The sequence below is a fragment of the Phodopus roborovskii genome, unplaced genomic scaffold (assembly GCF_943737965.1).
Source record: "Phodopus roborovskii unplaced genomic scaffold, PHOROB, whole genome shotgun sequence".
NCBI classification, from domain to species: Eukaryota; Metazoa; Chordata; class Mammalia; order Rodentia; family Cricetidae; genus Phodopus; species Phodopus roborovskii.
In genome coordinates, this window is record NW_026126571.1 from 20,108,558 (window position 1) to 20,134,521 (window position 25,964).

At 37.9% G+C, this 25,964-nt stretch overlaps 1 protein-coding gene across 1 annotated transcript in view; it reads right to left on the minus strand.

Annotated features, from left to right (window-relative positions):
* Znrf2 (zinc and ring finger 2) overlaps positions 1-25,964 on the minus strand; it is a 69,027-nt gene that overhangs the window by 21,308 nt on the left and 21,755 nt on the right. Inside the window, exon 2 of the mRNA XM_051203272.1 lies at positions 9,154-9,249. Within this exon, the coding sequence (XP_051059229.1) occupies positions 9,154-9,249 (96 nt within the window). The remainder of the gene's footprint in view (positions 1-9,153; positions 9,250-25,964) is intronic.

Sequence of the window (25,964 nt, forward strand, 5' to 3'; positions counted from 1 at the left end):
GTTCTTATTCCTTTCAGAACTCTTTTGGATCACCTTGGCATTATTAACTTCTCTGCCTTGATGCCACCAAAGTCAGCATGTGCATGTTTTCTTTTGTGTAAATATAACTAAGAATTGATTCTATTAATCAACTGTACTGTTACACACATTCTGAAAATATGAACAACTCCTTAGCTTCCAGTGATGGCTCCGCATGCAGGGTTACAGAGGCCAGCCTGGGCTACACATGCAGGATTATAGAGGTCAGCCTGGGCTGCACAATAATGTAGTTCATAAGACTCAAAAGCACACTAAATACTAGTTAAAAGCCAAATTTTTAATAATTATAAATTATATGCCTGGAAATATTGGAAATTCAAACTTCACATCTCCTCCAAGAAAATGTGACCAAAATAAAATGGACGTGGATCTGGAGTGGGAAAATGGGACAGAAGGGATGAACTGAGGGTTTCCAAATCACATTTCCATTCCCAAGGTGACCTAAAAGCAAACTCAAAACAAAATACCGAATAAAGTTAAGTTTCTTATAGTCTGTCAAAAGCTCTACAAGCCACTTAAGGAATTAGCATACTGTGGAATTACTTCGGAATCTCCCAAACTTTCAATCTATACCCCTTTTCTTTCACACAAACAGACAAACACACATACATCACAATTATTTGCTATTGCCCTAAATAGCACTCTACTTGTATAAAAAACAAAAAACAAAACAAAACAAAAAAACCAAAAAACAAAAAACATAACCTGTTGAATATGTAAAATAACACTAGAACAAACTGCTTTTAACTAAGATTCAGGGTCATTTGTTTTGAATCACTAAAGGGAGTGGGGACAGTTACTAAAAAAAACAAAATCGATAATTACATAATTTTCAAGCTTAACATATTAAGCTTTTAAAATTAGAATAATTCATAAAGTTATAATGTAGGAAGGCTCAAAAAGGCAATAAGTTTGAATACAGAAACAAACAAAAAACCCAACCCCAAACCCATAAGAAAAAGTGCCTCGTGTGTATGGCTTACATGTAAAGCTCCAGGTTAGATTCTTAACTTCCAGTTTACTTAGTAACATTTAGGGGTGGCAGCTACCCTCATAATGCAGTGGCGAGACAACACTAATATTTGACTATCTAGTACTGTACATGGCATGGGGCAGGTGATGCCAAGATGATTAATGGTCTATACCATTACTAACAACACACACACACACACACACACACACACACACACACACACTCAGCAAAAAAAATTTTACACAACCTTAAGTGTGTGAGATTCTCAAGCTGAAGAGAACCATATATTTAGAAAGGGTATTTAATGTAATTTTAAAAAAACTGAGTGTATGTATGTTCTTATACATGTAGAAATACAGCAATGGAAGAGAAAACAAATCCAGAAAAGATCACTAACTCCTCCAGGACTACAATGTACGATCATTATCAGGAATACAAAATACATACAACTTTGACTGAGCAGGACTACAAGACATATAAGGTATAAAAGTTCAGAATTTTGTACAGAATGGTCATGTAAAGTATATATAGAAAGAACACATGAATATGTTTGCATAAACATGAATAGGGACATAGATTAGAAGTAGAGAACATTCCCCTGAATTTTGTGCTCAACGCTGTAAAAACAAAAACAACAAAATAGACATACAAATAATCTCTCTCTGCTGGAAGGAGTGTAAGAAATTCAAGCACCTCTGGAGAGGACTGGGGCTTGCTAAGGCGAGAGAAGACTTCACTGGGTTATTTTCTGTCTCTGCATTGTAATCATGCAAAATACCCATTCAAAAAGAAAAGTTAATTCTAAAAAGGAGTTAAGGACAAAGATGGCAGGCAAAAACAATTGAAGACACCACATTTGGAAGGCCATTCTCTCTGGGTTCTAAACTGGTATTTCTGTACCCTCGGGGCTCTTTTCAAGGGCATCAGAACAGCAGGGAGAAAGTGTCAGTTCCAGAGCTAAGGGAAGATGTGCCTCAAGCAAGAGGCACAGCTTTCAAGCTGTGGGAGTCAAGGCTTCAGGACAGACCCAAGGCTTTTCTTTTCTGGCTGCTCCTATTTCATAAGTAACAGAATCCTTTGATTCTGAGTCCAAATCAGAGGTGTACATGTTCTATCAGAGTTCACACAACTGCTGGCAGGTTAACTAGTTATGGCAAGGTAAAGATGATAAACAAAGCATTTACAGGTTGAAAAGTATAAACCAAAATAACATCAGATGACTGGGGTAGAGCACTTGCTTGGTATACACAAACTGGGTTGTGGTCCATAGTAATGCAAAATCATCATCACCATCAAATAATGTCATTAAAACAGAACATGGCTAAAGCCTTATATGAGACACAGTGAAAATACAGCACGGGAGACTAGAGCAGTTGAGAGCACTTGCTCTTGAAGATGACCTGGATGCAGTTCCCAGCACATACATGGTGGCTCATACCACTGACGATGCCATCTTCTGACCTCCATGGGCACCAGGAATGCATGTGGTACACACTAATATGCAGGCAAACACTCACACACAATAAACCAAAAACATAACACAAAAGATTCAAACACAACTATGTGTAACTGGCAATCTCAAGAGATCAGCCTCAAGGTACATTGGGGAGTGGAAGGGGGTGTTCAAGTCCAGGCCTAACTACACAGTGAATTTAAGTCCACCTTCAGCTACAGGAGACCTGTCTTTAAAACATTCTAATACAAAAAGGAATGCTCAAATAAACTGCATATTTGTGCAAATAAAATAGCTATGAAATATACAGAGCTAAAGGCTAGGAGATGGCTCAGCGAGCAAAGTGCTCAGTGTACAAGCATAATGACTTGAGTTTGGGTTTTAACACCCACATAAAAGCAGGGCCTGGTGGCATGTATCTGTAACCCCAGAGTTGGCGAGGTGGAGACAGCTGATACCTGAAGCTCTATGGTCAGTTAGTCTAGATGAACTGATGAGTTACATTAAGTCCCTATCTCAAAAGGTGAGACAGAGATCAAATAATAGAAGAGAACATAACTTTTAGCCTCTATATGCATGCATACACATGTAAAGACACCTGCACATATATGAACATGTACACATACACAAAATACATAAAACTACAGAAATTTCCTCTAGACTATATTATTACCAACACAACTGAAGAGACTTTAAATCTAAGAAAAATTGGTAAAACCAGTTACAGTGGGGGATTTAGTAAAATTTCTAAATCTGTCAGATGTATGCAGATCAATCAATGCCCTCTTAGGAAAGCCATTAAATATTTCCGTAATACAACCAACTAAATTTATGTATTAATAAGCTGAAGTAGCCAGGTGTGATGGCACAGGTCTTTAATCCCTACCGAGACAGACAGAGGCTGGCAGACTTGAGTAGGAAAACCACATGGTCTACACAGCAAGTAACAAGCCAGCCAGCCAGGGGTCCCCAGGGCTATGCAGTGAGAGCCTATCTCAAGCACACAACACCAAAACCGCAGATCCTCTTCACTCCACAGGAAGACACACTTCACCTATGCTCTAGTTGCTTGTAGTTGTGATACACTTCTAGAGAAACTCAGGGGTAAAAGTGTTTCTTTGGATTATACTTTCAGGTAACAACCTGCCACTGAGACAAGTCAGGACTCAAAATCAAGCAGGAAAGGAAGTGCAGACTAAAGAGACATGACACTCGCTGTCCTGTTCGCAGGCTCATGCTTAGCTACTCTTTGGAAAATCTGTCTTTATGCACATGAATGTTTTGCCTGCAAGTATGTCTGTTGTTTTTATGTATATGAGTGTTTTGCCTGCATTTATGTCTGTGGACCATGCATGTGCCTGCTGCCCAAAGAGGTCAGGAGAGGGCCATGAACCCCCGGAACTGGAGTTACGGAGGGTTATGAGCTGCCATGTGGGTGCTGGGAAACAAAGCGGTTAGGGGCTCTGAATAGCTAGTTCCTTAGCTACTTTCAATTCAGCACAGGTTGATGGCACCACCCACAATGGGCTCAGCCCACTGTGTCAATTAGCGATTAAGAACACGCCCCAGAGACAGGCCCTAGATTAACCTCAACAAGGTGATTCTTCAATGGGTTCTCTCTTCCTGGGTGACTCTTAAAACTATGACAGCTTATAATCATTATTTACAGAAAGCAATGATCTACTTAACCACAATTAATCAATGAATTTAAAACCAGAGTGTATGGACAGCACTCTGTAACATCAAAAATCAAAATCACTTCCCACTATATCTCTCTACCAAAATTACCTTTAAAATTAGCAAAAGGAATAAAGCATATTAAATTGATAAAGATATAAAAATTTATTTTTAAAATGTTTATTATTAAAATATAAAGAATAAAAATATTCAGTACTTAGCATTAACAAATTTTAGCTTTATTTAAAACTATTATCTTCTTTGAAAATATCAATTAAATATTTTAACTTGCTTAAAGTACAAAAAACACATAATGAAAATAAAAATATAACCAAAGATATAAAGAGTAAAAAATTTGAGAAAACAGCATAGGAAATGTGATACTAATGAAATATAAAATTTAGAGGAAAATATCATTACTTATAATTTTGGGTAGTTGAAGAAGGGTCTCATGTAGCCCAGGCTGGCCTGCACCCCTGTAGGGTACTGTCATTACCCAACTGCTTCACCACACTTAGGTACAGAAAAGGATTATTTTCAAACAAAATTCCCAGAATACATGGAGGAAGTGGTAACTATGACTGGACTGATGAACCTGTTAGCAGTCTTTAAGAATGGGTAATGTAGCTGATGAGACAGCAGAACTTCCTGAATTATAGACTTCAGAGCAAAGGAAAAATCTCCAGTTCTTAATCTTTGGCTGTGTGTAATCTCAATTAGCAGTGTTTTTTAAATATTCTGTGATCAAAGATGTAAAAATCCATCAATATTAGAAATCAACACAACATAACACAACTGAATTAGACCATTAGAAATCTTAACAACAAGCAAAAAAGAAGCCCAGAATCTCATCACTTGCAGAAGCCAAGGCAAGAAGTTTGTAAATTTGAAGCAGTCTAGGCTACAGATTGTTAAAAAATACACTTAATAAATTAAGCTGCTTTTTGTTTTAAAAAGATGAAAATGACACACACATTACTCAAGTTCAAAGCAAGCATCCATTCAGTTGGTTATTGCTAAGTTAGAAAAGGCCTCATGCCCCACAGTGTCATGGTTATCCTACAATAAAGTTACAAGTGATTCAGAAAGACAAAGATAAGCACACAGTGCTTGGTAACAATTCACTTTCAGAGGACACTTCCACGCCCACCAAGCGATCTGGTTCTGAAGTGTCCATTGGCTGTGTGCCAGTGCGTGGTCCCCAAGCTGTGGTGTTATGGCTGTTAGCAGGCAGTTGTCATAGGTTCATTCCTGAAGAGCCTAACAGTCACTGCTACACCTTCTCTTGCACTCTACTTTCTGGCTACCAAGACATAGGAGTACACGTCCTTTGTTACACACTGCTATCTCCCCAGAGCCAAAGCACCGAGACCAATTAGAATCATGACCTAAAGCAGGGGTCAAATCAATCTCCTATTAAGCTGGCTGCTTGGATATTTTTATCACAGTCACTGAAAACCAGCATCTTAACCCCAACACAGAAATAAACCGACATACTAAGGATACTAAGGTTCTCCACAACCCAAACAAATGCAGACAGACAGGTTCCTTAATAGAAGCATCTCGGTGGGATGATGAATCTCAAGCTGAGTCATTAGTTTACAATCAAATGCCTGGAACTCACCCTCTCTCAGAGTTCCTCTATAAATACAGCTGTCTGAAAATAAGCCTGACTATTCAAATTGTGAATTTTTGTAGATAGTTAATATATATTTCACAAATAAATTTAAATTTTTCAGGTCTAGCTACCTCTGGAAGCCTGCACAACTTACTAAGTATATCATACAGAATGAGAACTCTTGTTTATGCATTAACAGGATTTAGAGGCTCAATCTAGTAGAATTGGGTTCAACACTTAGGAATTCAAACACAAAACTAGAGTCACGGGACGGAAAAAATTCAGCCTCAGAGTCTCTGATCCACCTGCTCTAAACTTCATGATAACATAACAGATGCTTTGCTCAGGCATTAAAAAAAACCATCGCCAATCAGACTCACCACCAGTGTGGTAAGTGGTATTCTGGGGCTTGTCTTAACATAATTAGAATCCCCACACCCAAGACATAGAGGAAGTTTACCAATGTGCCACAATGTTTACCGATGTGCCACAATGTGCCACCTGATGTGCAGCCAAAGATCGCTTCTTTCACTTGTGTGTCACCACAGTCCATAAGCTAGTTTTAAAATTAAAGAATATACAAAATTCATAAAATTTTTTGCTTCTTGCTGTAAATGTTTAATAGACAGACCTGGGCCTAGTTATTTTTCAGAAGGGCTTTAACTTTCCTAGCAGAGCAGAGAAAGTGGGGGGGGGGAGGGAGGAGAGAGAGAGAGAGAGAGTTGTACAGGAGTGTGGTGATATTTTATGATCTAATAAAGCTTGCCTATGGATCAGAGTACAGAGCTAGCCACACGTGTGAGGCACAGCACTTGGTTGACAGAGGCAAGACAGTGATCTCTGCTACTTCAAGGTCACCCTAGGCTACATAAAATTGATCCAGTCTAAAATCAGTGCTCAAGGAAAATGATTCCATCACTTGGAGGGACACTCCTTTAATCCCAGCACCAAGGAGGTACAGTCTGAGGATGCAGTCTGAGGACAGGATTGCCCCTTTGGTCTGACATTGGCAGAGGCAGAACTCTCTAGTGGCCAGCTGCTCTGCTTCTCTGATATCTGACACCAAGTTTTTATTATTAACCAATTAAAATTCAAGCTACATAGGAGGCATTGGGGCATACTCTTAACACCTGAGGAGAAGGCTGCTTAAAAACAAAACAAAACAAAACTGCTAATATCCCTTTCAAGTGGCTTTGTTTGGGGTTTTGTTTTGTTTTTCAGTTAAAACTACAGGAAAATTTAGAGGACTTGCAAGGCCAGTCACTCTGACTCATCCAGGGCACCTAGTGTCAACCTGCTCCTTAGAGCACTCAACAGTCTGCCCTGACGACCTCACACCACAAGAGGACATTGCTTTGGTAAAAATCCAGTGCACTCCTTACTGCTAACTATAAACCTCTCTTATAGTTTGTCTTTGTCTTCAAGTTGTACTCACTGGCTTATTAGTACTCACCAAGACAAGAGCCCGCTGTTATTTAGTTACACTTTGGGACAACTAAGTAGACAAGTTTAGTAACTTAAAACAGCTAAACTAGGAAATGAAAAGCTGTCAAATATCAGAACATTTACATAGTGTTCTAGATATAAAAAAATTAAATTACAGAATATGTGCAAATGTACATTATGCTTTTTAATTCAATGAAATGTAGCTGCAATTTTTTAAAAGCCAGGTTAACGTTAAAGGCAAAAGATATATATATATATACACACACAAATATACATATATGCACACACACTATATATATATATACATATATATATATATATCTCATAATTATGAACTGTAATGGCAGAACAATGGAGCAAGTACAGAAACAAAACTACCCACTTTTAATCTCAAATTCTGAACTTGAATGAGAATTTTAAGTAACTGAATTTCAACTAGATTATGTAAAGACAATTTCATAAGGTAAAACGGTTAGGACACAAACAATACATTTGTTATTCATTTATACATTGGTAAATGAATGGAAAGAAATGCTTTTTCACCACTGTGAGGCTGAGGCTAGACACACTACCATCCTAAACCACATGGAAAGTCATCCCAAGCATATATTCATCTCATTGACTCTTGAAAGGCCGTAAGCTCTACCTGTCTTATTTATTGGACCATAGTACTTAGCACAGTAACTGTATAGTTGCTAAACTTAGTCTTTCAACAGAATTTGCCAATTACTAGTATTCTTATTACTCACTTTATATCTAAGCCTTAGATTTCCCCCCCCCCCCTTTTCCCCCCTTAATGGCATTTAGGTATGAGCTAAGTTCCTCTATTTACTTATTTCTTTGCATCCAGAGACAGGGTCTTACTATGTAACTAGCCCAGGGTGGCTGCAGTCTTGGCTATGCTAAAGTTATTTATAGGCAGACACCACAAAATCCCTGAAGTTTCTATCAGCTAGGAGGAATTATTTGATCTTTAATTCTCAAAATTATTCTACTTGTTTTTTTTTTTTTTTTTTTTTTTTGACACCGAAGACTGTATTACTAAGGTCAGGAGAGAATACCCTGGTCCAACATACCAGACCTAAAGCAATGGCCAGTTAGCACAAGAATGAAATGTATCTGTGGGTTCAGAGACAGATAATGGTGACAGCAAAGCCTCAGTCTCCACTTACTACATTTGTTTTCTCCCATTAGTTGTTTATCTACTGTATCTGTGAATAAACTTTATCCCCACTGCTGACAATGTATCATTTATTACAGATATGCTTAAGAGTTATTTATGTTTATGTGTGTGGGTGCTCTGCCTGCATGTGTCTCTGTGTACCACATGTGTTCAGTGTCCACAGAGGCCAGAAGAGGGTGTCAGGGCCCCTGGAACTGAAGTTACAGAGTTGTAAGCTACCATGTGGGTGCTGGGAATTGCACCCAGGTCCTCTGCAAAAGCAGCAAGTGTTCTTAACCACTGAAAAAAATCTCTCTGATTCTTCACTTTTATATATCCTTAAGCACAATTTTTTTCTGAACAAAGTCAGAAACAAATTAATTACTTTTTCTTTAGATTTTATTCAGGCACAGGAGTTCTCAAGTGTAAATCCAAAAATCTTCTGGAGAAGGGAAGTAAGGGAGTCTTAGCCATCCTATTCACTGAACAAAGCCAAGACTATTTTCATGCTAACACCATTTGTCTTTTTCATCCCCACTCTCCCCTGTGTTCCAATGAAATTTTCCAGGGTATTTGATGTGCCCTATCACCACAACAACACAAAAATTATCTCTAGAAAAGACATGATAATTACTTATCACTTATTAAGAGATATAACTTAACAGATTTTTAACACGATGAGAATTTGAGTTCTTCCCTGGCACTTAAATTTTGCTACAGTCATGAAATTCACATTATTTATGATAATACTAAATTACAATGTGATTTTAAGGCACCAAACTTACCATTATAGGTTATTCTTGGCTTTGTTAAACACATCACCAGATGCAAATCCATTTCATCTGAGGGTACAAATTTTGAGCATACCGGGCACTTAAATCCTAAAACATAAAGGAAACCCAGGTTATTTAACTATCCTGAATATCAAACTATAGTTTTTGAAAGTCATAAAATACCAAACTTCAATATTAGACTTAAAGTTTGTGACGAAAAGTTAATATGACTTAAATCAGTGTATGAAGATTGTCCCGTTATCTTAATAATCAAGTTAAATGAGAAGAGTGAGCTCCATCATAATAAATGCCCTTATCTATTCAATTACCTGGGTTACCCTCATTTCTGAGTTTTAAAAATACACAACACTCTCTCTAGAGAGATGATTTCATGTTAAAATAGCTTTCTATTACTGATCATCTTTATAAAAATTATCTTTCCCAATCCAATACACCAGCAGTCATATTCTTTATAGCTACACAGTACCAGTGGTGATTTGAATAAAAATGTTTCCCAATTGGTTGAACTGTTTGGGAAGGAGTAGTGGTGTGGTCTTGTTGGAGAAGGTGTGTCACTGGGAGTGGGCTTTAAGGTTTCAAAAGCCCGTGCCATTCCTAGCAAGTTCTCTGCTTGGAGGTTGTGGCCTCAGCATGTAAGGTTTTGGCTACTGTTCCAGCACCATGCCTGCTTATTTCTGTCCTGCTTCCCACCACAGTCAATGGACTCACCCTCTGAAACTGTAAGCCCCAATAAACTGTCTTCTCTATGTTGCCTTCATCATGGTGTCTCTTCATATCAATAGGAAAGTAACTATGACAGTCCTTAGAATTATTCCACCTAAACCAGTATTTTAAACACACACTGATAAAGAACACAAAAACTTCGAGAACAGCAAAGCAGGTCTATCATCTAAGACTCCTGAAGTTTATATTAATTAGTCGCTATACCTGGAGATGGTTTTCCCTTATACCTCAAAGCTCCTATGCTCAAAGCTTCATCACCAATTTGCTTGAAATGTAATCCCTAGACTGGGTTCCAGTATGTAGTTTTTAGGTCACTGAGGACATGTGCTAAAAAAAAAAAAAAAAAAAAAAAAAAAAAAAGTGGTTATCAACTCTAGAGAAATTTTTCCAAAACTAAGTTGTTAATGCAAGTCACAGCCTGAGCCTTTACTGGCTCCCTGACTTCTTGTCTGGCAAAGCAATCTCTCACCTCCATATCCTGCCACTGTGGTACCAATCACCATGAGGCCTTTATCAGTGCCAGATTAATGCCAGTGCCAAGTCCATAAGTCTCCAGAAATGTGAGCTAAAGCAGCCTTATGAAATCAGCCATGCTTGGGTACTTCATTACAGTAATGATGAACTGACTAGTAAATTGACCTTTCTGCCACACCACACTAAGACCTAATGCAAATTAAAAAGAAAAACAAACCAAGAAGCACTCGCAGCCAATTCTGATACTTAAATGCTAAATTCTTTCATGAAATATTCAATGTGGACTAATATTTGCCTGAAGTGCTTTTCCAAAATCAAACCAGCATACTAAATGGGAGAATGTTTTTTACCTCACTTACAAAGGTACAGTCTGGAATGTTCATGGGGACTCAGATGTAAGCTGAATTGAGAAGACAGAAACCAAGGCAAATACAGGAAAGGAAGCCTCCAGGAGGTCCTAGAGCAGATGTGTAGACAGAAGTAGAAGCACCCTGAGAGACAAGTAACCAATAACTAAAGAGACATTCTACACCTGCTTCTATGATGTGCATGTTCTTACAGGAACTATCTTCTCTCAACTATGAGATCAAAGTCACAGGCAACCTGATGAGTTAGACTAGCATCACAGTTAATACACAACTAATATAAAGTCAGGGGGAAAGAGTTCCCATGCTATTCATTCAGGGATTCTGTTTCCCTTATTTATTGGGGCTGAAGAGATAGCTCAGCAGTTAAGAGCACTTTGTACTTGTTTCTCTCCACTTCTCAAAACTCACTAAACTGAGAAAAATAAACTTCAAAAAGGAGAAATGAAGGAACTTGATATAAGTCAGCAGCAAAAGAGTAAGGAGTTGACAGGACTACTAAAACAATGTTCTAAGTGCTGTTAAGGTAGCAAAGCCTCAATTCATAATTCTCAAAGGCCAAGATGGATGACAAGGACCTTCCATGAGTTTCCTAATAATAGTAATACATGAGGCTAAATTTTATTGCTACAAGGACTAAATACAAATCTTCAGGTTCCAATTTATGGCATACAGCACCAAATAACATTTGAAAACCTGAGGTTTCTGTGAGTCACTCGAGTTGCTCCAAGAAAGAGCTTCTTGGAGAAACAGTGCTTCACATCACATCTCAGCAGGAAGTGTTGCCAGCAAGCCCAGGATATTGTCTGATCTACATTTTTTTTTTTTTTTTAATAAAATGCTTAGCGACTGATACCAGAATGGGGGGGGGGGGTTGTTTCAGAATTTCTACCAGGCAGTGGAGTCATAGTTAGCTTCACCTGTCAACCTAGAGTCACCTGTTAAGAGGAACCTCAACTGAAAATTGCCCACATCAGACTGGCCTGTCCCATGTCTGTGACACATTTTCTTAACTGCTCATTGATGCAGAAAGGTCTAGACCACTGTGGGGTGGTATCATCACTGGGCATTTCTCTGAGGTTCCTACTTCAAACTCCTGCTTTTGACTTTCTACCTTGGCTTCCTTCAATGATGGACTATAACTTATGAGATGAAATAAACCCTTACCTCCCCAAGCTGCTTTTGGTCATGGTGTTGTTACAACAACACAAGACCAAATAGGACAGTGAAAGAAGAAGAGAATAAGAATAAAGAAAAATGTCACAATGAAAAAGAACCCTCTTCACAGTCTCTACCTATATATACCTACTAAGAAAAACCAAACATCAGGGGTTCTTATCTACTGTTAGCCCTATCTTACACATGAAACAGTTAATCAGGGTTCTTAAGAGACCTTTCTATTGAGGCACAATGAAATATAAGTGGGGGGGGGGACTTCTTAAAAGATAAATACACCAGAAGCAAATCCGAAAGATGGCAAACAAAATTTGTATTATCTACCAAAAAGCCAAAATAAATAAATAAATAAATAAATAAATAAATAAAGTCAGATACTGTAGTTTTCTAAATGGGCAAAATTTCTAAACAGCACCAAGCACTCCTTGGTGTGATATACAGAGAACAAGATAGACTTATGTATACTCCTGTCAAATATAATTTGAATATAATCATGAGGAATTTAGAAAGAGTCTTTAACATGCAATAGACTTCAAAATAATACAAATGTCAATCCAGAAAACAGAAGGAAACTTGAACAGTTCAAATCCTCACCCCTGCCCTAAATATTTTAAGATTTTGATTCATGTAGGTTGTCACTAGTTACTTGCTTTAATTCCCACCTTACATGTTAAAGACCCCCCCCACAGTTATAATTCAAGATGACACTTCATCCATGAAACAAGAAATGAAAGGCTAGAAAACTGTGACAGGAAAATGAAGAAAGGCATTAGGATTGGCCAGATGACTCAGCAGGTTAAGGCCAAACAGTCTAAGGAAAGAACAGACCTCGTGGAGCTGTCCTTGGACCTCTACACACACCACAGCATAATGTGACTCAAATACATATCACTCACTCACTCACTCACTCACTCACTCAGACATACACTCACACACACACTTTTAGAAAAAAATTACAGAAATCAAGAATTCACGTAGAAAGTTGGGATCTTATTTAAGGTAATACTATTACCAATTAATAATAATAGTATTCACTATATATGAGAAAATTAGCTAATTTGAATATATTTTAAAGATAAAAACAGATGGGCTAAGAACATGGCTACAGCTAGGATTCCAACAGCCCTTCTGGATCCAGAGTCCTCCACCACAACTCTACACAGCCTTTCCAGGCTACCAGGAAGTAGGACCAAATCTCAAGGAAGTCAGCTCAGGTGCTTTATTATCCAATTGAAGAAATCTGCAGAACTGAGGAAAGAGAAAATGCAATATATGTTCCCAAACTGTAGTTAGTCAGTATTCAGAATGAATGAATGCAGAAATAAATGAAAACAGGTAGCCATGTCAAAGAATATTACCGTGAAACTAAAAAGGCAAGAAACTTTAAAAAATTAAAATGTCCAAAAAGAAAAAGAAAGTCAAAGTAAAATATCTAAAATTGAGGCCCTTTTCTTTTGGAGAGAAATAGGTTAACTAATTTTCAGAACCTGAACGGCATTAGCCTTTTCAACAAAGCTGGAATCTAGGAGACAAGTCAAACAGTTAAGTAATTCCAAAGTTCTAAAGGGGGGGCTTCACTGAAGACACATCTACAGCCCTCCATGCTTCAATACAAAGCTTTTGTTTCAGATAAGCAAGGCATCAAAACCTTCACTATTTTCAACAAGTTCCCAGAGCATGCACTCCATGACATCAGGGGAGTGAAGAACACCCATGAAACGTGAAGGGAAGTCTTTGATGAAAATCATGTTGCCTAGAAGAAATTGTGAGGCTGGAAATGTTAAGTGGAAACAGGGAGGTCTAGAAATTATTCACAGACTAAGATAGCTATTGAGATGTATGGGAGTAATTTCAAAACTCTTAGAAGAAAAAATGAGATTCAGTAAATATATATCTTCAAATATTCAAAGACTCTGGACCCAAGAGATGAAGGTACAAAAATCCAAGAATGATCAAGCAAGTGATGGTCAAATACATATACATAACTCCACTTCCAAATGTCATTCCCATCTTCTACCACAACTACTGAATAGTGTCACCAAACTCTTGATAAGGTGTTACCTTCCTACAGTAATCTTTCTTAAAATATTCCTTCTCCACAGTAAACTTAACCATGCCTCTCTTTGTACTTTTCCTGGACTTTTCAGTATCCCAGCAGAGCAAGGAGAGAATTTATTATATATTTAACTTATTAGCTCAGTATTCTAATAAAACAATTTTGAAGCCCCAAAATATTTGTGCCTGGGTACAAATACTGACTGTACTTACAAGCTACGATGATGGAAATGTTGACAATGCTAGGTACACATTGGACTCAAGAGACTATAAAAAATACCTGAAGCACAGTACGGTACTCAACAAGCAGTGGCTGTTCTTCTGTTCAATATTCACGGCATTCCCTAAATATAAAATTCACACTCCTATGAAGAATAAATGTGACATGTCTGCTTTATCAATTAAACTGTGTATACAATAAAAACATAAACATCATACAGGTACCTAGTGTATGTTCATGGGTTATGACTAAGATAAAAAGACTTTTTTTCTTTCTCAAAGCCTAACCACACTTTTAATCAGAATGTGTACACTATTTCCACCTAGAAACCAACCAATCATAAGTAAAACAGAACGATGATCAACCTTACTTAGCCTGAATGTGCTATCAGCAGGACAAATAACTGTGAGATTCCTCCTTCCCCAAAACAAAAACAATCAAGTCAGAGCTTATTGCAAAATGACAGAGAAGGTAAGTACCCAGCTCCTGTTCTTACTATATGTGCTGTCAGAAGTCAACTCTAGGGCCTCCAGCAAAAGAAAGTAAATCCTTTTATCAGTGATGGAAAGTCCTAGTCTCTAGTAAACCTGTAAGATTTATTCATAAATGCATTATTCTACAACTGCAGTAAATTACCAACATTCAACTTGATTAACTGTAGGAAGTCCTGCTCACCAAGACAATGGAGGAGAAACTTTCCTCCGCACACCAGAGTCCAGATTGGCAGGGAAAGAAAGGCAGCTAGGTCCAACGTTAGGCTGGCTGTGTGGATGGCACTGATGCAGACTTGCAGGTCCTTGTATTTTAACCTTTTAATACTTTAACTGGCTAGTAGTTTCTAGAAAGAACTAGTAGATAGGTTTAAACTTATCCAAGTGTATATGAACTGAATATAAAAAACAGTGGAACAAACTAATGACAGACAAATGTGTTTAAGACTTTTAACAAAGTAGTATCTATTTACTAAACCAGATCACCAAATATGGCAGTTGTCTGCTCCCACCTTCAATAATGGAGCTATAAATAATAAAAGGAGCCTAGAAATTTGCCGACTTCAACTGCTCACTTAAAGAGAACATAGGTCCAACTGGAAAGGAACCCTAAAGTGGCAGAACTAGGCTCTGCTTCTGGCTTGCTGCATCTTGGCTCCTGGTGTGCATCATCATTAAGGCACACACGCCATCTGTCTCTGTACGTGGCTTTTCATACTATTTCCCATTATTACTATCCTAATACAAGTTTAGCGAAACAATTTTATATCTTTTCATCCAAGAAAACACTATGACACCTCTGTGGTTTTGCTCAAATAAACATGCTTTGTTTTCTTGTATTTGTTAAAAACCTGTTTCCTTTACTTCAAGTTCAGATCGAATTTTACCATGTAATCTTTAAAGAGTTGAAAGCCCAAATGTCCTCCATTGGACTCTATACACTCATTCTTTCTATCATCACTACTTCTATATAGCTCTTAAGTCTGACACCATCCGTGAGGGAGAAGTTATATGCACACTCTATCCCTACCTCCTCTTCACGTAGATCCTAACTCAAGGTGGCTTGTGTTCTACAAAGGTAAGAGCAGCACAACTGGATGCCAAACAACTCTCTAATCACTGCTAATCATAACTGCAAACACTCAAGCCCTAAACCTCATGCTTTCCCAAATCTATTTAAAAGGAAACATTGTTTCAAGCACACCAATAAGAAAAATGAATCAATTCCTGTCTTATGACAGTAATACATGATGTTCGGCCAAAGTTTTGAAGTCTAACTTGAGAAGACAGCTGTTTCAGCTGCTAGCAAGATTGATTAGTGGTAGTCATGTGTAGGATTATCTGCTAAGAAAAAATTCTCTCAAAAATCTAAGCTAATAAATAACTTAAACGCCAGGACACAATGCAGATTACCTATTTTCTTTCTAAATAAACTACCAGTTTTCTAACAGGTATAACTACCAGGGAAAAGGAGGCTCAAGAGGCCAAAGGAGAAAACAGCAAATGAAATCCTCAGCTCTGGAAACTGCTCAAATGTCTAACAAAATGAAAATGGCAGTCCAGTGAAAGCCAACTCCACCATGTAGCAAAATACATTGCAAAACCAGGTCACTTGTTACATTTTAACCTCGTTCAGCAATTGCTTTACCTGTCTAAAGATGAGATTCTCTAATGAATTGTCCAAAGCAGCCCTGGAAGAGCACACATAATGCATGTCAGTGGATAAGACTGCATCACAGGGGGAAAAAAAAGTCAATGCTTTCTATTGTCTGTCTATGTGTAGCAATTCTTTGTTCATCCTTCTTCAGGCAGTTTTTATAAACCATTACTGTTGAGGATAATGGAAACAGGAAATGAATAAAGCAAAGTTTAGGTGACCTATTTTGCATAGTCCAAATGGCATTAATACTACTTTTTGACACACAGTAGTAGCATTCAAATATCAGAGTGAAAGGTCATCCCAAGAACTGCTGGTTGTTTAGATTTGAGGATCCTGATTCACTAAATGTCTTGCAATCACTTCTTAAAAACAAGTCTTCCAGAGTTTTCTGTTCAGCTTAACAAATATGGAAACCCAGACAGTCCTCCTTCCTGAGAACAAAGCAGTGACGGGACATTCTCTGGCTTTCTACTGTGCACCTCATGCTCTCAGTGCTGCCCCTCAGTCACTCCCACTGCATGGCTCAAGGTTCTGAGAATGCACAGGGGTCCTACTCAAGACAGTGAGCTAAGAATTCTCACCGAGTCAGAAAACTACTCACCACTAGGGCTAGAAACAGTGTGCTGCAGTTTCCTGTCACCTGGGCACAGCTAAAGTCATCTGAAGGGGGAACTCCAATTAAGAAAATGCCTCCATAGAATCTGGCTATAGAAAAGCCTGTAGGGAATTGTCTTTATTAGTAATTGATGGGGAGTGATCAGCCCATTGAGCACGGTGCTACCCCTGTCGTGTGGCTCTTGGTTCTCCAAGAAAGCAAGCTGAGCAAGCCTGTCTGCATCAGCTCCTGCCCTTGCTGAGTTTCTGCTCTCATGGAGTTTGACGCCAGGGAGCTGTGAGTGAAATAAACCCTTTTGACCATGGTGCTTCATCATAGCAATAGCAGTCCTAACTAAGACAAATAGGAAGCTATTACACTTCCCAGTCCACTTATCTCTTCTAAACAAAATCAACCAGTACTTTACAAAACTTTACATAGAAGCATGCTACCATCACAGGGGTCTATTTTACAACTGTTTTCAAGAAGAGGTGATATTCCTTGTAGAATGGTAAAACTTAAAAAACAAAACAAACAAAATGAATGGCTGAGGTTGAGAGCATGAAGTACGTACCACAAATTAAAAAAGAAAAAAGCCATAGTGGAATCAAATTCTAGACATTTTCACAAAGGTACTTCATGTATTTGAGAAACTACTGAGGAATGAGGAAGATTAAACATTTGAACACCAGTAATTCCTTCTGTAAAATGATGTTCTACAGCCATTGTTTAAGTCATAAAGTAAAGCACATACAATACATGCTTCAATTCTTACATGTGATACACTTACAATCTTAGATAAGACTGTGAAAACATCTGCCCTTTGCTTATTTACAATTCATATTATTTTAACATACAATTCTTTCACTTTCCTCAACCTCACTTCTAATAGTCACCTAACTGTTTCTCGACCTGTATTGTGCCTTGCCTTGGATGTCTTCTATATAGGACAGGCTCCTCCCACTGTGCCACATCCACCATGAGACCTTCAACAGGGCCAGACAGATGGGGCTGCATAGTCTTGGATTTCCATTTCTCCTAACTTCTGGCTAAACAAAACTTTCCTTTTCTTTAAAATGTTCTCAGCCACATGCTTTTCTGTCAGAGAACTAAGACAACAAGAACATATGCAAAAGAGGTCACATGACAGAGACAGAAGTCAGACCATGTATAGGATTAATGTAATTACTAGACAGAATACTAACCACTGCCATCACTATACTCTTTGGCCTAAACAACGCTAAATCTGTACCAGCCATGGCTAAATCTCTCCATTTTTTAAAGCTTAATGTCTCCGAATAATTTGCTTCTAAACATAAAAACTGCCAATTCCTTTCAGTTTCAGGAAGTATGTGAGCACAGACATAAAGTCCAGACTCAGATATCAACCTGAGTACAGAAAACTGGCCTGGAAGTGTTCTCGCCTGTTTTAGTTTCTGTCTGAAAAACTCCCATAACTATCATATCCCTATCAAATATTTGTTGTCTTCCCATCTTTTGGCTATTACAAAAAAAAATCTGCTGAAGAGTCTGCTGAAAGTATCCCAAATTTTAAGTCTTTTAAAAATATAAAAAATAAACTCTACTGCTTTTAACATAATGTGACCAGCTAATAAATTCAATAGACTTAAATTTTATCAAGAAGCGGAGGCACAATTACAGTCTTATTTAAACCAACCAAGCAAATGTCCTTAAGACTTCAAATACAATGCTGTGCAATGTGGCTCATGCCTTTAATCCCAACACTCAAGAGGCAAAGGCAGGTAGATCCCTGTGAGTTCAAGACTGGTCTACAAAACTCCACAGACAAACCCTGTCTAGAAAAACCAAAAAGACTTCAAATATAAAATATTAAGTAATTCTAATTAAGACAATGATTTAAAAGCATATTTTGTGTTTTACAGCAAAATACCCATTTTCTTCATAAAGCTACACCAAAGCAAGAGGTTCAGTATTACTGAATTAACAAACGGGCACTCTCTCCACAATACCCTTCCATCTGGCCCAGACTGAGAGACAATGTAGTGTTCACATTAACAAAAGCAGTTTTGGACAGCTACTGACATTTTAAATACCATGCACTGTTCATCATACATTCCCTCCCCCAAGATGGAGATTTTAACATGCTGTACAGAATCAAGACACATCCTGAATCAGAAGCAACAAAATACAACATACATTTCTAGCAAGCAGGAGGAAGGCAGGAAGATAGACATTGCAGGGGCGCACAGAGAAATTCCAAGCCTTATTTATACTTTCTTAATGTAAATGTTAACTAGTTACTTGGTGGACAATAGCTAATGGCCATGTACTAAATGATTTCATATCCCACTCACCTACAGGAACATGAGGTCTTCAGAAAGCAACATAATGAGGCAAACATTCTTTTGATAAATGCTTGCAGTATGAATCATGTCTTTATCAAAATGGAAACAACATAGGACACCTTTACGTATATTCTCAGAGGGTTATCACCACTATCAGAATCCCCAACCCCACTTCCTAACATGTATGTACTTAAGTCTGACAAAACCTGTTAGCTTCTGTCCCATGAGGCCTGACCTCTGGAAGCTACTACAAGTTAGTAATATGTTAATTACCTTCCTAGAGACACTGCTCTTCTGGGACTTCCCCTTCTGTGCTGGCTGGTGGCTCCTTGTTTGTATATGGTTTGGCCTCTTGGGGCACCAAACATATGACCCTTAGGGATGAATGGAATCAGCATCTCAGTCCCCTTACTCTTTCTACCTCAAAATTTCTTGTAAGGGAAATGCACTTGGAATAACAACTTGGTTTTGTACAACAATTATGTCAAGGGCAACCTTTACATTTGTAAATGGTTTAATACAATGTAAAAATCATCAGAATAATGTAACACATTAAAACTATAGGAAATCTCCACTTCAGTACATACTGGTAATTTTCCTCTTTCATTTATTCATTTCTATGCCTCACTTATCACAGAGAGAGGAGATCACCTAGAACACTTGCTCTGTAGCACTCTCTTGCAAGTCTGTTCCTCCTCGTAGAAATTATTAACTGCTCAGAGTATCTGTTTCCAAAGGGGAAACCAGGAAAATCCCTTCAAAAAAGGCTTGCTTATGACATGACTCTAAGTTATCAGTGAGTGAATGTGACCAAAAGGTTCCCCAGTCTCAGGAAGAGTAGAGGGCAAGGAGTGTAACAGGCCTGTGACACATGTGCTTTCCATGGCCACTGTCCTTGCTCAAGCAAGCACCTCTTCACCATGATGGGCCTGACCTCCTAAGCACGTCAAACCTAACCACTTCTCCTGACAGCCACCACCACCCTAAATTTAGCCATAATTGTCCGCTGGACTACGACTACAGGCGTCTGCTATCCACCCAACTACCACTACAACCGGTATCTGCTACCTGTGCCTGCTCTCCTCACCCACTAATTGTTCTATTCTCTCCCCTGTATCACACACACACACACACACACACACACACACACACACACACACACACACACGCTTTAACCCATTGTACAAAGACTTCCTTTGTCCATTTACTCCTTTTCAACTCTGTTCATTTCTCCTTCAACCATATCCACATTTATGTATTTTTAAATGATTTTATTTTTATTTTATGTGTATTAGTGATTTGCCTGCCTGTATGTCTGTGTGAGGGTATCAGATCCCCTGGAACTGAAGGTACAGACAGTTGTGAGCTGTGAGTGGTTACTGCGAATTGAACTAGGGTTCTCCGGAAGAGCAACCAGTGCTCTTAACTGTTGAGCCATTTCTCCAGCCCAACACATTTACATGTTAAACATATATACACTATGATAGCCATTTTGTAGCCAATGTGACTTAGTATTTAATTCAACCACTGTAAATTCAAGAAAATTACTAACAATCTGAATTGCTTAATAACATAATTTTTGACACCCTATTATAAGAGTCTCTCCCTCCTCTCTTCTTTCTTTCTCCCCCCCTTTTTCCCTCCCCCTCTCTCAATGACCCCATGGTGAATGAAAACAAACCCCTAACTACCCACTCCATGGGTTCTCTAAACAGTGACTCTATGAACAATTGAAAAGCAAGCCAGCAGCAGGTTTGAAGGGCATCTGTCTGGGCTTTCCAGGAACTGCTTCTCCGAAAAGGGTACCATTTTGTTCTCTAAACTACAGAAGCACTGAAACACTTTATTGTTCTTAAAAGAATTGTGGGGGTGGCCCAAAATAAGAATATACTTCCTTTATAACAAGGTTGCAAAGGTAATTACCTTATTTAATTATTTCAAGAAGCCTAGAATTCTCACTGTTGATGAAACAGACAACATTCAGTTTGATCATATGACTAACCAAATTTATTAAGGGCAAAACTTTTTGAAAGAATAATTTTAATTCAAAGCCTCTAGCTTTAAGTATTCAAACAATAGAAACTGTATCATTGTTTCAGAATTTTCATATATGTTAGGATGTTCTTATGCTAACTCAAGGTAAAAATTCCCCCTTAGTATGTAAGACATCATCTTTACATACTAAAAATGGCTCATTGTTTTAGATATCCATGTTTGAGCATGCAGGGTGAAATGACATCATATCAGAAAACTGGCTTGAAACAACTCAAAGGTAAGCAATGAAGCAAATGTAAGACAATACAATGAACCTCAGGGTATGCATGACATGAAGTATACTCAAACATACTTCAGCATGTTTGAGAGCTTTTCTTATAATACTTCTGGAAAGTCCTCAGTAAATATAAGTAAGTTGTTTCAGGAAATCTGAAAAAAATCAAAATTCAACTGCAGTTAAAAATGAACTCAAACCATTCAAATTTTATTTACAAAATTCCAAGTTTAAAATTAATTCCCATTACAGGTTGCAGAGGTACAGGGGCCCAAGCACCCCCAAACCTAAGTGAATTTGATACAACCTTCATGGAAAATTAAATCTCCAATCTTCAAGTGCACACAGCTGTAGCTCAGAGATCCAATTCTAGATAGGTGTCCCAGGGCGGCAGTTTCCCAAGTTTTACTGTGTGGAGATGCATTCTGAGAGCCTACCTTAATTTCCTGGACTTATCCACAGAGACTTGGACTGAAGGTGGGGGGAGGGGCAATGAATCTGCATTTCTAAAATGATGAAGATACCCTGAGTGATATTGTCTGTCCTAAAGTATATGCATGCATGCACCACAATACATGCTAACAAAATAGGAACCCATGAATAGTTTTCTTAATAGCAAATGAGACAAATGCCCAATTATTAAATGATCTGGTAAAATCTGGTATTTTCATCATCCCAAAACACTGTCTGATTAATTCCAATGACCAGAAGTGGTGTTTAAAAACAAACAATGAAAAACAACCATGGAAAGAAATTGTAAATGTAAAAAGCACCTGATGACAAGCATTCTTGTTTCATAGTTTACTGGGTCATGTTTGTTTTCTTAGTACTCATTAAAGTTTTTCTTTTTTTTCTTAGAAAATAAATTCTGGTATATTCATATAAGGGAATAGTATAGACTCTATGAAAGCTATATTCAATATAAATAAGTCTTATAAATGTAATATTGGGGGGAAAGAAGCAAAATCCAAAACAGGAGTATATCTGCATTTGCACTCAGTTGGCCAATGTTACTCAGAAATACACAAATAATGAAAGACGAAGGCAAAGACATGATGATCATGAAGCAAGGCTTACAATAATGCTAAGAAAAAATGGAGCTTGATATCAGATGGCACGGGTGAGCATGTCTAGGTATGGGTAGTCTCCATCTGTACACAGTGACATCTGGGTATTTGGTGTGTAACTGTATTCTTTTACTAATTTTGCTTAAGTATATTTCACCAAAACTAGACATTTTGTTTGATGACAGAATTCTATCAAAGTTCTTTCCCAAAATTCACTACTTAAAAGTTTAGTACTCTAGTCAAACCTAGTACTCTTAATTTCTTTCCAATTATATATCATAATAATAAATTTAAAAGATCTGACCTGGTTGTAAACATAAATTTTTATTTTATCAAGTTCTGAGGTAACTGTGTAACAAGCTGCATACTATGGTCTAAGTCCTAAACACGTGTATGTACCTTTAAAAAATATTGAACAGCACCTGATTGATATCTTGACATCTGAGGTAGTTATAACACAACATAGAATTTGACAGAGAATATACCAGAGTCAATGACTTTCAAAAAGTATCACTAGTCACAAGGAGAGGGGACACACGCCTTTAATCCCAGCACTCAGAGGCAGGTGTATTTCTGAGTTTGAGGACAGCCTGGTCTACAGAGCCAGTTCCAAAACAGCCAGGATTACACAGGGAAACCCTGTCTCAAAAACAAAACAAAACAAAAAAACAAAACCAGAACAAAACGAAAGTATGGTTAGCAGACTTAGACTGAATCTTAAGCTCAAAAAGCCAATGGCTATTCTGCTTTCCATCACCCACTCAACAGAGACCTAGACTGCAGCAAAAAATAGTGAGGGCGCCAGTACAGCCTTTCCCAGCCCTCACCGACTGACGCCCCCCCAACAGAAACACAAAAAAATGCAAGCTCCAAGAAAAACATACTATGGCACACAAACAATGGATGCCATCTGACAAAGCATGCAAGGACAGGATACCTTAAAACAAGTTTGATCGGCCTACACACAAACAAGGCAACAATGAAACCTGCAAAACCACAGAGACCAGCTGCAGTCTACAAAGTTTTCACCAAGATGTGTGAGGGTAAAAAAAAATCCTCACCAGGTCAAAAACTTTGTAAGTTTTATTTAAATACTCACCATTACACTACTGGTTCCAGAAGGACTAGGGGTAGCAGAGTAGAAAAAAAGAGGGAAAACCCAATCAATACTAAAGATAAAAAAGTGACAGCTCAATAGCATCAAATTTAGGCACCCAAAATAACATAGAAAATAAAGACTATGAGGCAGGCAGCCTGATTTCTGTAAGACAGAGAAGAAGCAGTACCCCTCTTTACTTCTGAGTCCTAACTTCACTTGTTTGGAAATACAGCTTAGTTATCCCAGGTAACAGATTTGGAAAGGAAAGCCGGTTGGTTGTCCTAACAAAGTATGTGCAACCATGATACTCAAAGGAACCAAGCAGCATCTTGTTGCCTCACTTCTATGTCCTGTATTTCAGGAAAGTCAACACTATCCACAATGGATTCACACAGCTCAAAGGGCTGTTCAACATTTCACTGAGCAAAACAAATAGCTTTATTATTTACTGGTGTGGTTGATAACCAACCACTATCCTGAAAAATAAAGTGAATGGTCACAATTCTTAATCCATTCATGTGTCTGTATCTCATGCTGCAGAAGACTGCTCCAGGAACTTTTGTTACACTGAGCCTCTAACTCCTTGCCACCTTTCACACATGGTACTTAAAGCAAACTGTTGACAGAGAATAACACATTTGATAATAAGGATGTTAGCTATCATTTGAAAGAGATTTCACTTCGAGCCAAACATTTTGCTAAATGCTACTCTATTTTGTCTAACTTTACTATTATTATTACTGAGATGACAGAGGCTTACAAAGTTCAAATCATTTAAAGCACACGTACAATATGTCCATATTTTTAAAAAAGTATATTCCTTCTTGTTACAATGAACTCTAATGATTTATAAGAAAGGTAAATTGTGAGTGGATATTTGTTGTAAAGAAAGATTTTTTTTCAAAGATTCCTTTAAATAACAAATGTTTTAAAGACTAAGGAGCTGTGGATAGAAGACTTAACTAGCATGTTATTAACAGTCAATGAGTTCAATCCCCAGCATGAACAACAACAACAAAGGTATAAAGATTAGGTATTGTAGTAGTGCACACTCCTAATTCCTGCATGTGGGAGACAGTGGCAGGAACATTTCAATTTCAAAGTGAGCCTACGCACAGAATGAGACACTGTCTCAAAAGACCAAGGGCTAGAGATACACAAAGCTCAGTGGTTAAGCACTTGCCATCATGCTAAAAGCCCTAGGTTCCATTAACAGTACAAAAGACTGGAAGAAATTAGCAAAAATGAAACAAGATGTATCCCCTCTAATTTTAAGTATCTTTTGAAATATTTGAGGAAAATTAAAATAGTTTCACATTATCATGGAATTGCCTAAGCACATTTGCTGGCATGGTAGATAAATGATATCTAGAAACCAAGGTGCTATACTAATATTCTGGTAGATACTGACCAGCTGCTCTAATGCATTGGAGTAAGAGCTGCCAGCCAAACAGTTGCTGTACAGCCTCGAGGAGACAGGTAGTACAGTACTACATTTTCATACAGTATCCCCACAACACACACACAGTGACAAACACCCCAAGAACAGATACAAACTGAGCATCCTTACTTCAAAATCCAAAATGTGTCAAGTGCCTGCAATTTGGCACTTAGCAAGCAGAAACAGGGGGATTAGGAGCTCAAGACAAGCCTCCGTTATATTGCAACTGGATTGTAATACCCTGCTTCTTAAAACCAAACCAAAGTAATCCAAAATCCTCATATCAGGTCATAGTCAAAATGAAATAAGCTAAAATGGCTATACAAAGTTACATTCAGGTTAGATGTTTTATATACTTACTTGTTTGAAACACAAATAAGAGTCGGGGAGGCGTGCACACTAGTAATCCCAGCACTTGGATAGGTAGAAGCTGAAGGACCAAAGATTAAAGGCTAGGCTGGCTACTCAGTGGATAAGGCATGAAGCCAGGAGTCTGGATCCCCAACATCCACATAAAAGCTGTACAAGTGTGCTAGCTCACCTGTAATGAAGAGCTCTGGGGACATTGACAATGGATGCCTTTTGCTTATTTCCCTCATCTTCCTATACTTTTGAGTTTGCAAGAAACAACTTTGTAATTGTCCTCAATCTCTTAAAAAGATTTCACCTAAGTTTAATATGAAATATAGTGGAATAAGGACCTGCACCTATCCTTCTGATAAAAACTAATTCAATAACCAAAATTTAATAAAAAACAAAACAACAAATCAAGAATCTCAAATGAGCTGGCAAGTGCTGTAACACATTCACTGGCCAGAAAACAAGATGGAAACAGAGTCA